We start from the raw sequence: 16,355 nt of genomic DNA, 5'->3' as shown, positions 1-16,355 counted from the left end.
GACTTTGGTGCGCGTTCTCGCGAAATTCGTAAGGGCTCAGGGTTGTCCCAATGTCGAATTTCAAAGGGCGTGAGGGTTTGAGTACACACTTACCGAGCCCTTTCCGTGAGTCTGCATCGATGCAGACTTCACCAAAGGGAATTACCCACAGTTCAAAGCGTTGTGACGTTTACCGCGGAGACCGTATGGAAATCCGGAAATTACAAAGGTAAACAACAGCACGACACACGGCCACGGAACAGACCAACCTGTTGTCCAGCTTGTAAAACAAGAGTTTGGAATCAGGCAGCCGTCTCCTGGGCCTTGGCCGTGTGGAAAGCAACAAACTTAAAATGAAGATTCTTAAACCGGCAAGTGTCAGCAACATCTTTGTTATTAAACGTCGCCAAGGTAACATGTGATCTCGTGAAGTGCTGTCCCAATCCCATTTATACCTATCTGAGCCCATGTGGCCTCAGACACTCGCTCACTTAGTACCTGAGATCACTTAAGTCTGTGAGTCTTTAGTCCTTAGTCCTCAGGGCTCACTTTGGGATTGGGCCATTAAAACACTTGTTATTATCAGGGTTTGAATATTTTGCAGTTTGTATAAATCTTAAGCCGGTTACACACTGCAGGCGTGGCGTGAGTGTGGCGTTTCCGTTGCGTGTCAGCTGAGAAATGTGTCTGACGCGGTGCTGCTGCTGCTAGCCTTGTCTGGACACATGGATGTTTCCCATTGATAAAATGAAATACCATGTTAAACATAAATATATACTGATTTGATTACAGCAAAGACAACGTTGGCAGTATTGACGGCAAAATAGGCTACAGAATATTTCGTTTTGTATTGACAGGTGCACTATTAAAAAATCGATTAAAAAAAATAACATTCATATAGTCCTATCTGCATTTATATCACAACCTAGAGGCTTTCAAACATCAACATGTCATTTGTTAATATATATATGTGTCAAAATGACATATAAACATATTTTCCTATTCTATTTTGCCTGGAAACTCTTCCAACACGCTCGCGTCTCGCGTGAAAAACAGGCGTCGGTTCTATTTCTAGCAGGCACGCGTCTCACGCAGGCAGTGTGTTAGCTCTAACCTGTTACCATGGGAGCCGAAATATAAACGGACACGCCACGCGGCTGACACGCTCGCGTGACGCGTCCAGTGTGTAACCGGCCTTAGAAGTTGCTGCTGTTTTATTATTTTGTTCCCTATGGTTAATGCTTCATGTTGAGATTGTGAAGTATATTAAAACTTTATTAATTTACAGTAAGTAATGTGTAAAGTAATGTTTTGCTATGCAGATTTAACTTTATTCAAATTTTTGACTAATGCTGACATTGTTCTTGTTCAATCAGACAGTTTTGAATTGAATCAAACCATTGAGCAGGGAATTCATTCACAAAGTAAACACACGTGACTTTAAATGGGCATAAACAGGCTTTCAATTCATCTCGTCTCATTGGACACGTTATGTAAGAAACCAACTGTTGACTGTGACAATGAAGTAGAGTGGACCACACTAATTTCCACATGCTGCAGTGTGTGTGTGTGTGTGTGTGTGTGTGTGTGTGTTACCTGGCTGGGCTGGTAGTGTTGCAGCCAGCGCTCCAGGTGAGGTGCATAGAGACCCGGATTAAGGCAGCGTCTCTGAAGGGCCAGCAGGTCCCTGGGGGCAGAGGGGCCTGCCGTCACCACTGTATGGAAAGTGTTGTTAAGGGCTGCAGGGTCCTGGTGGGCCCTCTGGTGCTATGGTCATACACACAAAGACAAAAACAAAAGACACACACAGACACACACACGCAAAATCAGAGATCAAAAGAACCCTAAAAAGATACAACATTCAAAAGTTAAAAGTGATATTCTGCTGCAATCATTTAATTATGGGGTTTCTTGGGTGTTTTCTCAATGGCACACACCATACATTATAATAGTAAAGAGATTTGAACTGCTTTGAGAAAGCCTGTGCAGTGTGACACGGCACTGGATGTGTGTATGGTTTTGCAGAGTGTGTGATGGTTCTCACCTGGTACCAGGAGTACGCCCTGTCAGATGGGTTGATGAGCACTGCCAAGATTTTGGCTCTGGGAAGCAGAGCAGCAGCTCTCTTGGGCGCAACCTCTGTGTCAAAGTAGTTGGCACTCTTTTCAAACATAAAATCTGTGCTGACATTGGAAGGGAATGGGAAGAAGTCCATGTACCTGAGGATCACCCATAAAACAGAAAGTAATAAGTCAGCTAGCGCCTAAAACAGTATCCACATCCCCGTGCCATTCATTCACGTTATGTTTTATTCTGTTAACCATTTGAATCACAGAAAAGACTCGACACATCTCCACAAACTGATCAAAACCTTTTAAAATCTTAAATAACTTTAAATTCTTAAATATTTGAAGTATTCACAACGAATCAAGTCAGTATGTCATATGTAGTTAGTCTCGCATTGCCACACCTCACCACAGCGCTGTGTCAGCAATGGAGTATGGTATGCTACAACACTAATCTATAGGCTTCGGTATCGTTTGTTTTCATTTTGATATTGGTGCTGAAACAATCAGTTCTGGTGCCTAAATCAATACTTAAAAAAAAGGCACAAAACAGTAGTTGGGGAAGTTATATGGGTAATCATTCCTCCTATCCATCCTGGTGGTGAAGTGACACAGCTACACTGTCAAAGAGGTGGGACAAAATCCACAATCCAAAGTTACAGTCCTTCTAGTACAAAATTCCCTCTTTGTGTTTCCTTGCTGACCCGCAGTGGAGGGATATCTCCTGGTAGACGCATGCAGACTTGTTGCTGGTAAACTACATGCGACTCCCACTAAAGACCAAATTAAATAAACGACCTCAAACATTAAGCCAAAGCCAAAGTCCTGGATTGACCAGTCAATTCACTGGAAAGGATTCCAACACCGGGATGTTCAACAGTATATATATAACCTTAGAAAATAAGAAATCCAAAGAAAGATGCACCACAAAGAAAATTGAATTCAAATTTAAGCCACGTTGTGTTTTGAGAACTTTCTGAAGTCAGTGTACGGGAATGATAGTCCTGTCTTTACCAGTCAATCCCATTGTCATAGCTTGCTCCACTGAAGAACTGGATCTCCTCGAAGGTGGTGGGGCTGGGGAATGAGCTGGTGACTGCTGGGTGGAGGCTCAGGAATGAATGAAGCGCTGTAGTGCCTTGAAGTAAAGACAAGACATTTATAATATAGATTTATAAAGATTTATAAAGATGAAAATGGGGATAGAGAGAGTGTGGTACCGGTTTTCTGTGGTCCAATGACAAGGAACTTGGGGAGTCGATCACAGGTCTTTTCTTTAGACCAGATATCTTTGTGTCGCTTGTCATGACAAGGGTTCTGAAAGATATTTCACATTAAGATTCAAAGTTCAACACTATGCTTTCATTCCAGTGTTCCGGCTACATTTAGTATTGTCTACAACTACCTATCTGTATTTATTCTGCTACTCAAACAGTCAAATGTCCACCGATTAATGATTTATTATGATGTAAAGGAAGAACAAAACTGTTCAAGGGGAATTAGATAAGGACAACATTACAGCTATTCCTCTGAAAATAGAGTACATTTCAAAACAGTCAAATGTAAGCTTTCCAAAACCAAATCAATATTCTGACCTGCCAGAGTGGGTCTCTCTCCTCAGGGAAGATCTGAAAGTATTTCTCAGCGAGTTGGACGGGGGGCAACGTCTGCAGCCTGAGGTTGGTCCAACACTGGACAAACTTCACCAAAGACTCAAAGGTGTACAGACCCAGCCGGTCGTTGCCATAGTTAGACAGGTGGGTCATGAAGATACTGATCTGAATTGAGAGGGCACAATGTACTTTACAAGTCAGTTTAATATTTACCTGAGCTGTTTTCAGAGCAACATGTCATTGAGTCTAGACTAGAAAAAGACAAACTATAAACTCAACAGAGAGCAGAGGGTTCACATAGAAACATGTTGGCCACAAGTGAGAAATTATCAATTATGATTTTTTTATTTGATTAGGACAATGCACATTAATCAACATTTCTGTAAATGCGCCAGTGTTAGCCAGTCGGCAAATTTTCAACTGTAGTCCTAGTTACCTATGCATGTCTTTATGGTGGGAAGAAACCCATGCAAGCATGGAGAGAACATACAAACTCTACACACAAAGGCCCGGGACAACCTGGATTTGAACCCAGAACCTTCTTGCTGTGAGGCAGAAGTGCTAACCACTGAGCCACCGTGCTTTGAATGTAGTGTTTCAAAGCAGAATAATGATCAATATGGACCTTTATCACAGCAGACATGTTGACTTGTCATAGTAGGTGTTGAACGAGAGTATGTGAAAATCCAAAAAACAATTAAAAATTATTTTCCTGCTTTTTGAAATATTTTTGCTTTTTTGAAATGTATTTGTATTAATCCAAAAGACAGCTAAAACTATACTTCTGCTTTTGAAATGTATCAGCTCAAGAACAGTGGAGACTGTGCTTCTGCTTTTGACATGAGTTAACCCAAAAACAGCTAAAATATATTTCTGCTCTTGAGACTATAATACTGCCTTTGATTTTGGTTTATGAGTGCCAATGTGCCTTTAGAAATATAATCATGCTAAGTTTTTGTGTTACTGATATTACTATAAACATGCTTAGAGACATTTTAGTGTGAGTTGCGGTGTGAAGCTGCCTATTTGACCCTGCAGTCGGAAAGAGGAAGTGTCTGCAAGAGGCTTCAGATGTATAAGTTGCTTTGTGTAACTGTCTGTCTGAACCTGCACAGCTGGAAAGAGGAAGTGCTGTTGGGGCCCTGTGTACAGGGGTAGGCTCTGGGTGCACATAAGAGGTGAAAAGGTTACGGCTCTGACCTATTGATCAATGCAGTCGAACTGAGCCGTTAGATTCTATGTTAGATAGCAACATGCATATGTATAAAGGAAATATCGTCATATGAGATGTATTCTACGTATATCCAACCTGATGCTTGCTTTAAGACTGTATTACCATGTAAGGTGAAACAAATGCGATAAAACACACCTCGCTGTGATGGGGGGTTGAACCCCAAGAAATGTACATATAAAAATGGGTGCTTTGCCGAAAAGCGCTCTCTCTCCCTTGGGTTCGTTTTCTGCTCTTTTGACCAAGACTCTACGAGTAGGGACCTCCTGTGTCTTAGAGCATTTTTGAGTGATTGAACTCTGTTCATTTTTTCATTTATTTTGTTTGCTTGTTAACTTTTTGCTTTTTAAAAAAAATAAAAATAAAACCACCTGTGTTCGTCTTGACCTCTGTGACCACGGCAGAGGCAGCTGTCCGAGTGTGAATAATCAATTGTATTTGTTTGGTTATAAAGATCTTCTGTGTGCTGTGTATTTCACATACGGGGGACATCTAGGTTGTCAATCAAAAGCCTCTTGTCTCGTCATCGGGTTTCCACTGTAGCGAGAACCCGCCAGTGCGGGGGTGTGTGTGTCTCTTTAAAAATAATCTAAGAACCATAGGGAAGTATCTCAATTAATTCATCTGAACCTATTAATAGTTATAATACAATATTTATAATATTTGAACCTCTAATATTTTAATACCTACAGTATTAAATATAGGGAAGTATCCAAAACAACTTCTCTAATATAGACTTAACCATCCGCCCCGCTGACAGTATCTGTAACGGCTGTACGGCAAAAGAGGGCTTAGAGGGCGAGGGTTATCGGGGGGAAGAAGGGGGGTTGGCTTTAAAAGAAAAAGTGATACTTTGCCTCGATAGCTGTCACATTGTTCCACATAGGAAAAGCACAGCTAAAATTGATAACCTTAACGATGGCTCAGTTCCATCAAGTGTCCCAGTAAGCTATTTCAGTGAGTCAGCATGCACAATACCAGGACCTCTCCTAAGTGGAATGCAGCCATCAGTAATGGTTTAATACCAGTGCCTCTCCTACAGTAAGTGGAATGCAGCCATCAGTAATGGTTTAATACCAGGACCTCTCCTAAGTGGAATGCAGCCATCAGTAATGGGTTTGAACACACCTGTGCTTTTCCTACTATGACATGTCAACATGTCTGTTGAGAAAAAGGTCTATAAAAAGGTAACACCTTTAAACATGCAGCAACAAAACTACACAGCAACAACAAACAAAACTACATCCTATTTTAAATTACAACTAGAACAAACAATCAAAAGAACTGTGTGTGTGTGTGTGTGTGTGTGTGTGTGTGTGTGTGTGTGTGTGTGTGTGTGTGTGTGTGTGTGTCAAGTCTCAAGTCCAGTTTCTAGTCTTTGAGATGGGATTTTGCCAGTCAAAAAGCACAACCTCGAAGGGCATTATCCCACTAGACCATTCATTTAGATTTTCATGCTTTTTAAAATCTAAAGCTTTTAATAAGCCATACATAACTCAAGATTCCCTGGTAACACCAAAGGGGTTGACTAATACCTGGAGCAATCATTTTCCATTGCAAGGTTATCATGCAATGGAAACATTCTTCACTGCTCCAGTTAATAGGCTGAACCTTTGATACCACTTAGCAACACTGCAAGATTCAGAGCCAATAACATTGTATGCGGTTGATAATCAGTAAATATTATTAGAAATTTCTGACACAGTAGGCTGCCCGCCCATCTTGCTTATAAAAGGTGGGTAACATTAAAAAAAGGTAATTTCTAATAATGAATACAATAGACAAATGACATCATGTTAATAATGATATGGGGGCGGTGGCTCAGAGGTAGAGTGGGTTGTCCACAAGATTGGAGGTTCAATCCCCGGCTCCTCCGGCCGCATGTCAGAGTGTCCCTGAGCAAGACACTGAACCCCAAGTTGCTCCCCAGACGCTGCTATGTGGCTGTCCACCTAGCATCCTTAAGATGGGTTAAATGCAGAGATTGGATTTAACTACATTGCATTGTATGTCCACATTAAATAGTTACTTTTAAGTTTACATTTTTGACAAAACTGGAAAAGGAGCTCTTTAAATAACTAAAACCAGGAACTAGCAAAAAAAAAAAAAAAAAAAAAAAAAAAAGGATGTGTTTATTTGATGCCAGCAGCTGCAATTGAAAGTGTGCATAAGGTTAACGAGACGCATCCTCTTATGTTAATAATTATACATGGCATTTTGGCAGAGCACAAAAGGAAATAAATATGCACAATATTGCCTTTGGCAATTGTTTTGCCTTCAAGTCAAGTCAAGTCTTCAGGCTTTCCACTCTAAAGTAAGTCGAGTCTCAGAGCAGACATGTCCAAGTCAAGTCACAACTCCTCATTTTTGCAACTTGAGTCCAAGTAAAAAGTGTACTGTACAGCTGTGATGGGTGCATGGGGGAGTAGTTTACATACAGGGTTTAGGAGGACAGTGAGGAAGAGTTCTCCTCCTCTGATGCTCTTGTCCAGCTCCTTTGAGCCTCCTGGGTATTCATTATAGAAGATGGTATGGGTGAACAGACCACAGGTCTGCCTGGGCAACACCTAAAACACACAAGGAGATCATTAGACATTTTTAGCTGAGTAATTAGACAGGGGTAAGTCAGTAGAATACTGGATTTGTTTTTAGCAATAGTTAAAGCCTGATCCATTTTTAATCCTTTGTTTGTTTGCTTTGGGTACTGCACTCCATAATACACTGAAACTGCACAGCGTTCAGAATATATAAACAGGAACCAGCACTCTATGATGTGTCCAGAAACCGTACCCCTGCATCTATGTGCCATGCTTCTGAGAGTGCAGGTTTCTCTGTCCAACTTAGTACTAAGAATCCTCATTTATTATGCCGTATGTGACATTAGTGTCTATGTGACATACTGCTAACCCTGTAAACTCAGCCTTGTTACCATGCTGTCCTGAAATCAAATTCCAATGACTGGTCTGTGATGATGAAAATGAAGTTCCTTCACTGATTTTTTTAGCAACAACGTAACTGTTATTCAAGTTAATCCACAAACCCTCTTGTGCAGTTTTTACAGAGAAGTATTTCCTGCTAAACTGTTTTCACAAGGTCGCACAGAAAAAGGACAGCTCAGCTGTGAGAGGTGCTATGTTTCATTGTCACTTTCACATCTACTTTCGTTTATGAACAAAATGTGCGTCAGTGTGGAGGAGGTTTACCAAAGGGAGCAGACTGTGGACTGACCTGGATGCCATTGTGGATGAAGCCACGGCGGTATCGAGCTGGCCTCAGATGAGGGTATTCCTCAGTGCTGGTCACCTTGATGCCCCACACAGACTTCCAGGCCTCATAGAGCTGGCTGTGAACTGGGTATACCCCAGAGTGGTGTGGAGCCACTGCATAGCCCATATCTGTTGGGATGCCATGCTCCTGGAGAGAGGACAGGATGTGGGCAAATGAGGAGGTAGCAGAGGCCAGGGAAGAACGTCAAGAGAAAGATATAGTCAGGAAAGAAAAGAGCAAAGCGGCAAGGAAGCACATACACCCATAAACAGGTGTGTACTGATGGTATAAATACTAGGGGTGTCACGATTCTCCAAATCCACGATTTGACTTTTAGATTTTTCAATCAAAAAAAAGTGCAACTAAATGCATCATTAGTTTAACAAGGTGCACATGAACGCACCATGAAGTCCCGTTGGAGCCCCTTTGTCATTTGTTTTCATAACTCACTCACAGGGAAGGCAAAATGTTGCCACCGTGATGACTTCAGGGAAGCAGGGGGATTTTCTGCCGTTTCTCAGTCATCTCCAACTCTGGCTGTGGTGCTGTTAACCCTGTGTCTTTAGCTGCATGCTACCATCCAGTAAGCTACTCCATGTCGGTTCTTTTTTCTTTATTCTGACATGTGCAAGTAGGCGTGGGTGAATAGAGAAAAATACAGGGGGAATCGCCGATGCTGCTTTTGATTTTGAAAGTCGAAATCGAAAGCTTATTAGATTTTCTATTTTAAAACCCAAATCGCAATACCCCTAATACATACCCAACAAACATTTCTGTCAGTGTAGTCTCTAGAAATGTCTACAACAGGTATATTAGATCTAAATACTCCTTAAAGCCGACACTACTCCTGTATACATGAATATTTTGGAACCACATGGCTACGTGCTCCTTTTACTCTCCATGTAGCCGTAAGCAAGTCATGTAGCCACACACTGTGACAGGGGCCATGTCAGCATGGTATTAGGGCTGCTTACCTGAGCAAAAATCTTGTTGAGCCTCATCTGCTCAGCCAAGACACTGACGTTGTGAAAGAGGTGAGGCTGCATGTGGCTCCACATGTGAGGAAACCACCAGAAATCCATCCTATGTTGCAGTAGCATGTCATCTCCCCGATCCTCTTCATCAGTGCCTAAAAACACACATACAAACACACTTTCAGCATAATGAATGAAGCCTGATCCGCAATAAACCTCCTTCCTATGCCGGTGTCAGTATCACATGGAGTGCTTCACTCAGTTTAAGTGCCACAGCAATCTCCTGCCTCATGTTACTTTACATACAATTATTCCAATGAGCTCCAGTAAGGGGTAAAGATTTAAATTTGTGAAAAAAATAGCAATGCTGTCAGATTGGTACTGGTAATGATACCCTGAGATGACGGATGAAAATCTGTATTGGTCACAATTAGATGATGACCTCGATTTGGTATTAGTTCCGCTCAGAGAACAAACTGTTGAATCATCATCATTCAACTTTGTTAAATAGATTCATTAGAGAAAAGGTTGACTGGGAAAGTAAATGTGAGGCAGTGGTGATTTTTCTACAGTAGCCAGCAGTCTCTTTAGGGACCTTTAGGTCCTGAGGGAAACCTGTCAGACAGTAAGATATTTGTTGGAAAGAGTCCTTTAGCCATTACCGTATTTACATATCAACTATTATGTTTTTATACTTAGAATATTGGTTTGGCATAGTTATTTTGAATGTTATCATTTAGTGTGGTTAATATTAGTTTTCAGTAAATTCTCCCAAGTTCACAATTTGCTTTGGGGCAGTGGTGGCCTAAAGGTTAGAGAAGCATGCTTCTTCCAGTACAAACTGTCCTGGATAAATAAAAGGTTAAATTCTTATCTTAAATATCAACATTGCAAATTCCAATAAAAGGCGGTTGTGTTAAAGGCAGATGTGATTTAAACATTCCTCTTTACAGATACACAGATCCAAAGCTGTACTATAAGATAACATTTTAAACAGAAATCTTTGTTGATATAATAATTAGGGCTGCAACAACGAATTGATAAAATTCGATTACTAAAAAAGCAGTCTTGCAAAGTATACCACCCCTGCTTTATTACTGTTATTACCGAGCTAACGCTAGCTTGTCATGCTAGTCAGCTGGAGGGACGGTACATTCCTCACTTCAGACCGGAACAGAAGTAGGATAGTGTAGTGACTTTACCCTGCTGTTGAACTCCCTTCCTCCTCATCAAGGACTCCAACATGTTTACGTTTTAGGTGCTGACTCATTGATTATCTTGCAATTAATACGTTTTTGATTGATTTAGTGTGAAATGCTCCCACACCTTGGATGACTTGGGTCGTACTGATTTCTCTGCCTCCGCCGAGTGTTTCAGAACAACGTTACGGGTCTCTCCGGTCTCTCTCCGTATTTCCTCTACCCCCGCTCTGCTCTTTTTTCTTTTCTTTCGCTCCGCGATGTTCCGCTCTGTGCTCAACTCAATTATTTATTTTTTTATCTCCGCGACTAGGTGGCGTAATAGTTGCGCGACACAACGAATCGATAATTAAATTCGTTGCCAACTTTTTTAGTAATCGAATTTTATCGATTTTATCGATTCGTTGTTGCAGCCCTAGTTTTATTCACTCGCCTTTTTTGGCCCACACATTTTTCAATCTGTTGTCATGTATATATTATGTGCTTTGTCCCATATCAGTTATTGTTGACAAATATAATAGTGTGTGGCGTATAAATGAACTTAACTTGCACTTACTACAATGATGGTAATAATTTCATGAATAAGTGTGTGTGTGTGTCTGTCTGTATCTGCTATTTGGGTTACTTACCTTTACACAACTATTAACTAAAACAACAAGTATGTATGTATTGAGTTGATGTAAATTAATGCTTTTGTTTTTTTATCCGATTCATCAAAAAAATAATCGACAGATTAATCGATTATTAAAATAATTGTTAGTTGCAGCCCTAATAATAATGGCAGATGGTTCATACCTGTGTGATAGAACTTTCCTGAAAATCCCAAATTGAAGGTGAAATCAGGGACCAGTGCTCTCAGCTTGTTTTGAGTGTTGAGCAACGCCTGTGAAAGAATGAAAAAACACCCACACTTACTCAGTGACAACATTATTTTATAGTTTCAATTCATAGTTATTATAGTGATTAACCATTGTTGCTTAACCACAATGATCCGACAAGCCCTAAGTCACATTTAGTAACAACTGACATTTTATGGTGCTGAATGAGAAATAAACTAATGTATTACTGTTGATACAGATGTCTTTATGCAGATTTCTGCAATATGCTATTTTACAGATCAGTATGGAGCCTCCCTGACAAAACCCAAACTTTACAGTAAGTGTTAATATTCTGAAGAGGAAATAAAAAATAAAAAAAACATGTATGTCCATATAAATCCACCTGCACATGATTGAACTATAATTACTGCCTTGCAGTTGTATTCCACAGCCAACAAGTCAAGTCTGTCCAGACTTGCATAATATACATGTAGTAAAGAGTTTAAAAGAATTTAATAAAAAGGTAAGAATAATATATAAATAAGTGTAATTTTTGGCAAAACATGGATACTTTACACACATCTTCAACCCGGCAGCACAGCAGATTTATCACCACAGTTTAGGATCAGTGTCACCGATTCAGTATCCGAAGTAGGGCTGGGCACTATATCAATATTATATCGATATCGTGATAAGAGACTAGATCTCATCTTAGAATTTGGATATCAGAATATAAAAAAAGTTTTTTCCCTGGATTTAAAGGCTGTATTACAGTAGATTGTTATTTTCTGAACTTACCAGACTGTTATAGCTGTTCTATTGTTTGCTTTTACCCACTTAGTAATTAAATCCACATGATTTATCAAAAATCTCATTGTGAAAATATTGTGTGAAAGCACCAATTGTCAACCCAACAGTATCATCACAATATCGATATTGAGGTATTTGGTCAAGAATCTTGTAATATTTGATTTTTCTCCATATCGCCCAGCACAACCCTGGTGGAGGCAAAACACCCCCAAACCATGAATTGTTAAACTATTTCTGATGGATACACAATAGCTGTGTCCCATTTTAGGAGGTTCTCCTTTAGTAGACAAGACCTCACCTGGGTGTCAAGACTGAAATGTGCATGCAATTGATGACAGGGAGGGTACATCGTGGTCAGGTATATCACAGGACAACCAGTCACTTCCTTTTACACCGATATCTTTGACAACCGCAATTTAGTTTACAAATGATCTGACCTGGGTGTGTTGACAATGGAAGCCATCCTGACTCACAGTGAGGACCAGGGCTGGATTTGAACCCAGGAGCTTACTCTTTGAGACAGTCCAAACTACTGAGCCCCTGTGCTACCTGCAAAGCATTGTAGATCTCCATGCTTTGTTCAATAAGGAGAAGGCAGTGTTGGAAATAACATTTAACAAGAGTTCAGATTTGCATTGGCATGTGCATGTACAACCAAGCCAAATACAGGCTAAAGAGTTGTCAAAGCCAACATATAATAACCATAAATCCTACCTCACCATTCTCACATATCTGGCTGCTGGTTTAGACTTGTTAGGGCCCGAGCGCCGACAGCGGCGAAGGCCCTATTGAAACTGAAGGAATTATTATTATTTTCCCGTCAAATGAATTGCCTTTTTGAGGGGCTTAACATATTCAAAAACTCACCAAATTTGGCGGCCGCATCAAGTCTGGTGAAAATTTACGTATTTTAAGGGTTTCGGGAATAGGCGCACAAAAATGGATCGCTAGCGCCCCCTAGAAAGTTAAGAAAATTGAGCCCCTGCAGTGCGTTTAACGTAGACTCATGAAACTTGGTACACATATGTAACATGTCAAGATAGACAAAAAACTTAATTAGAGCCATACCCTAAACCCAACAGGAAGTCCGCCATTTTGAATTAAATGTTCGAAATTAGTGCGATTTTGGCCATTTCCACAGGTCGTACTTTAACCAACTCCTCCTAGAGATTTCATCCGATTAACTTCAAACTCGGTCTGTACCATCTTAAGATGTTAAAGATGAAAAGTTGTTAAAAGAAAAACTTTTTGTCATAGGGCGTGGCCGTGGCAGGGCGGCCATTTTGTGCGTTTCGCGGCCAAAACAGGAAGTGGGTGTAACTCGAGTGTACGTTGTCCGATTACCTCGAAACTTTTCAGGATTCATAAGAGTCCAACCCTGAGGACAAATAAAGGCAGATATTTACTTAAAGTCATAGCGCCCCCTAGTGGCAACAGGAAGTAGGCCTAAAAGTCAAGGTGCTATACTTTAACAAACTCCTCCTAGAGATTTCATCCGATGGACTTCAAACTTGGTCTGTACCATCCCAACACCTTAACGATGAAAAGATATTAAAAGAAAAACTTTTCGTCAGATGGTGTGGCCGTGGCGGCCATTTTGAGTGTTTAGCAATGAACAAAGAAGTTGTTGTAACTTGAGTGTACGTTGTCGTATCTGCCCGAAATTTCTCACAATTGACAAGGGTCCAGGCCTGAGGACACCTACAGGCCAAAATTGACTTTTGGTCATAGCGCCCCCCGCTGGCAACAGGAAATCTGCCTTATATGACAAACATCATCCGATTTGCATGAAACTCAGAATGTGTGGTCTACGTGTGATACTGAGCCGCCCCCTATAATATGGCCACGCCCACTTACTCAGGCCACGCCCCCTTTCAATACATTTGAACCATTTAAGGTAGAGTCTTGTGTGAGGTGTCATTGAACTCAGCAGAGACTTCCTTCTTTATCGGTGATGGTTTGGAACAGCTTTAATTACACTTTGTTTTTCCTCTTCTCCATGTTGGTGAAGTCTTCTAATGTAGGCGCCGTTCCCCGTGTGGTGACAATTTGTCCATAATATACATCTAGCTTTTTATTTGTACAGATAGCTGACAAAATATTTCACAACTTTAAAGCATGACTCATTCCAAATCTATTTACACCATACGCATTTTGCACAATAAGCCCAGTAAAACCTTATGTTCTTACAACTGACATACTGACAACCCATTCCCAATTCATGCAAGTGGCACTGATATTTTTAAATGTGTTTTCTTACAACCAGGGGCCTATTGGTTTCACTTCCTTTTAGTGCAATATCAAATCAACTCGAAGCTTACTCAACATACAGTAGCTAATGCATTACACTAACACACACAGGCGTTGGTTTTCATTAGGAGTGGTTTTCATTAGTGTTATAAGCGCAGAGGGACCTGTGAATCTTTCCTGGTGGTGCATTCACATGCTGAAGTGAAGGTCTGACACCAGAGCTTCACCATTTAGTTGCCACACAGCATTGCACTCAAACTGCAACTCAACAGGGAATACAAATAAAGTTAAAGTTATATTGAATGGTGCATTATTTTCTCTAACTTCAGAGTGAAAGATAATTTTAGCAACACAACAGCAAAAACCTACCATTCCCCTACTTGGGATGTTCAGGGCTGAAAGCCTGCATACTCCTTGGTAAACCAACAGTAGATAGCGAAGAAGTAACTCTGCAAAGCTTTCACAAGAAAATGTCTGATGGTGAATATCACAATGAGGCACTCTCATAATTAGTTTGAGCCACATACAGCTGCTACATCATCACATTAATCAGAACACTAGTCTCTGAACCAACAGACAGCAGGTGCTGGTGGAGCTGCCAAACTGTCAAATTCCCAACATGAAATAGGCCTGTGTCGATTGGCGATCAGATTGTATATTGATGATTGAAGCAATGATCGACTTTGGGTTTTTCCTACGCAGGTTTTAATGCACCTACTGTGCATTTCCAGTAGAAGAATATAAACCAAGATTGACTTTTGGTGATTTTAGTTCAGTTTGCAGTTACTTGGCTGATTCTTTACTCCGTTCCTGTAATGTTTTTTTGTGGGGCGCAAAAGTAATATAGTAATTTAAAAAGTAACGTAACCAATTATTTTTGATACAAAGTAATAAGTAAAGTAATGTTACTTTACTTAGTGTAACATATTACATTTCCTGAGTAATTTGCCCAACACTGCTTACAAGGTCATCTAGACGGTCTCACACCCGTTAAATATAGGATTCAGTTCCTCAGTTCCTTGCTCGCCAGTCACCTGCATAGGTGGCTGAACAACTGCAACCGTATTTATCAGCACGGCCCCTAAGGTCCAATATGTCCAATCTCCTGACCATTCCTCGCAACCGACTCAGGACCCGTGGGGACCGTTCTTTTGAGTCCATAGCGCAGACTCTGGAACGCTCTGCCTCGTCCAATACGGTCTGCCATCTCTGTAGATTTGAATATTAGTTGAAGACCTACTTCAGGTCTTTGGATGACCTCTCCACACTTTATTTGTATTTACCTTGTGGTTTCAATTGTACTCCAGTTTTAATATGCATCTTTTTTTAAATCAGTGAAAAGCGAGATATAAATACATTTGACTTACTTAATTAAAAAGGTCCCACAGCATGAAAATTTCACTTTATGAGGTTATTTAACATTAATATGAGTTCCCCCAGCCTGCCTATGGTCCCCCAGTGGCTAGAAATGGTGATAGGTGTAAACCGAGCCCTGGGTATCCTGCTCTGCCTTTGAGAAAATGAAAGCTCAGATGGGCTGATCTGGAATCTTCTCCTTATGATGTCATAAGGAGCAAGGTTACCTCCCCTTCCTCTGTTTTTGGCCCACCCAAGAATTTGGCCCACCCATGAGAGAGAGACATCATGGCTTTCAAACAAGCAAGTGGCAGTTGGTCAAGGCCAACTTGACCGAATGGCCTTTAAAAATGAAAATCTGCCTGCCTCTATGGGAATTTAACATAGGGGTGTACTTACTTATGCCCCCTGTATTTTAAGGAAGAACATTTATTTATTTACGATACATTATTCATTCACAAAAAAAATTGGATTGGAAAATCGATTTTCTCTCATTTTTTTAATTAAGGCATTAAGATCAATTTGCAAAAGATGATTTTTTTTTTCCTCTTTTTATTCAACTTTAGCATTGGTGTCCTAATTTTTTCACGACTGTAAAAGAGACTTCAGATACAGTATTAGGGGACCACTAAGGTCTATATAAAAGAGACTTCAGATACAGTATTAGGGGACCACTAAGGTCTATATAACATACACTGAAGCTAACGTTAACCTCCAAATTATTGTAGCAAGCTAAGCTACAGCAACATGGCAAAAGTAGTTTACCAAAGCTATTTGATATAGAAAACTGCA

At 40.5% G+C, this 16,355-nt stretch overlaps 1 protein-coding gene across 1 annotated transcript in view; it reads right to left on the bottom strand.

Annotated features, from left to right (window-relative positions):
- ndst2a (N-deacetylase/N-sulfotransferase (heparan glucosaminyl) 2a) overlaps nt 1-16,355 on the bottom strand; it is a 36,846-nt gene that overhangs the window by 5,009 nt on the left and 15,482 nt on the right. Inside the window, exons 4-12 of the mRNA XM_028603514.1 lie at nt 11,125-11,212; nt 9,131-9,285; nt 8,118-8,303; nt 7,328-7,456; nt 3,641-3,823; nt 3,266-3,362; nt 3,060-3,183; nt 2,024-2,198; nt 1,576-1,746 (exon numbers count right to left, since the gene is read on the bottom strand). Of these exons, the coding sequence (XP_028459315.1) occupies nt 1,576-1,746; nt 2,024-2,198; nt 3,060-3,183; nt 3,266-3,362; nt 3,641-3,823; nt 7,328-7,456; nt 8,118-8,303; nt 9,131-9,285; nt 11,125-11,212 (1,308 nt within the window). The remainder of the gene's footprint in view (nt 1-1,575; nt 1,747-2,023; nt 2,199-3,059; nt 3,184-3,265; nt 3,363-3,640; nt 3,824-7,327; nt 7,457-8,117; nt 8,304-9,130; nt 9,286-11,124; nt 11,213-16,355) is intronic.

The sequence above is a fragment of the Perca flavescens genome, chromosome 17 (genome assembly GCF_004354835.1).
Source record: "Perca flavescens isolate YP-PL-M2 chromosome 17, PFLA_1.0, whole genome shotgun sequence".
NCBI classification, from domain to species: domain Eukaryota; kingdom Metazoa; phylum Chordata; class Actinopteri; order Perciformes; family Percidae; genus Perca; species Perca flavescens.
Note: the sequence above shows the minus strand (reverse complement) of the source record. Positions and strands in the feature narration are given on the sequence as shown.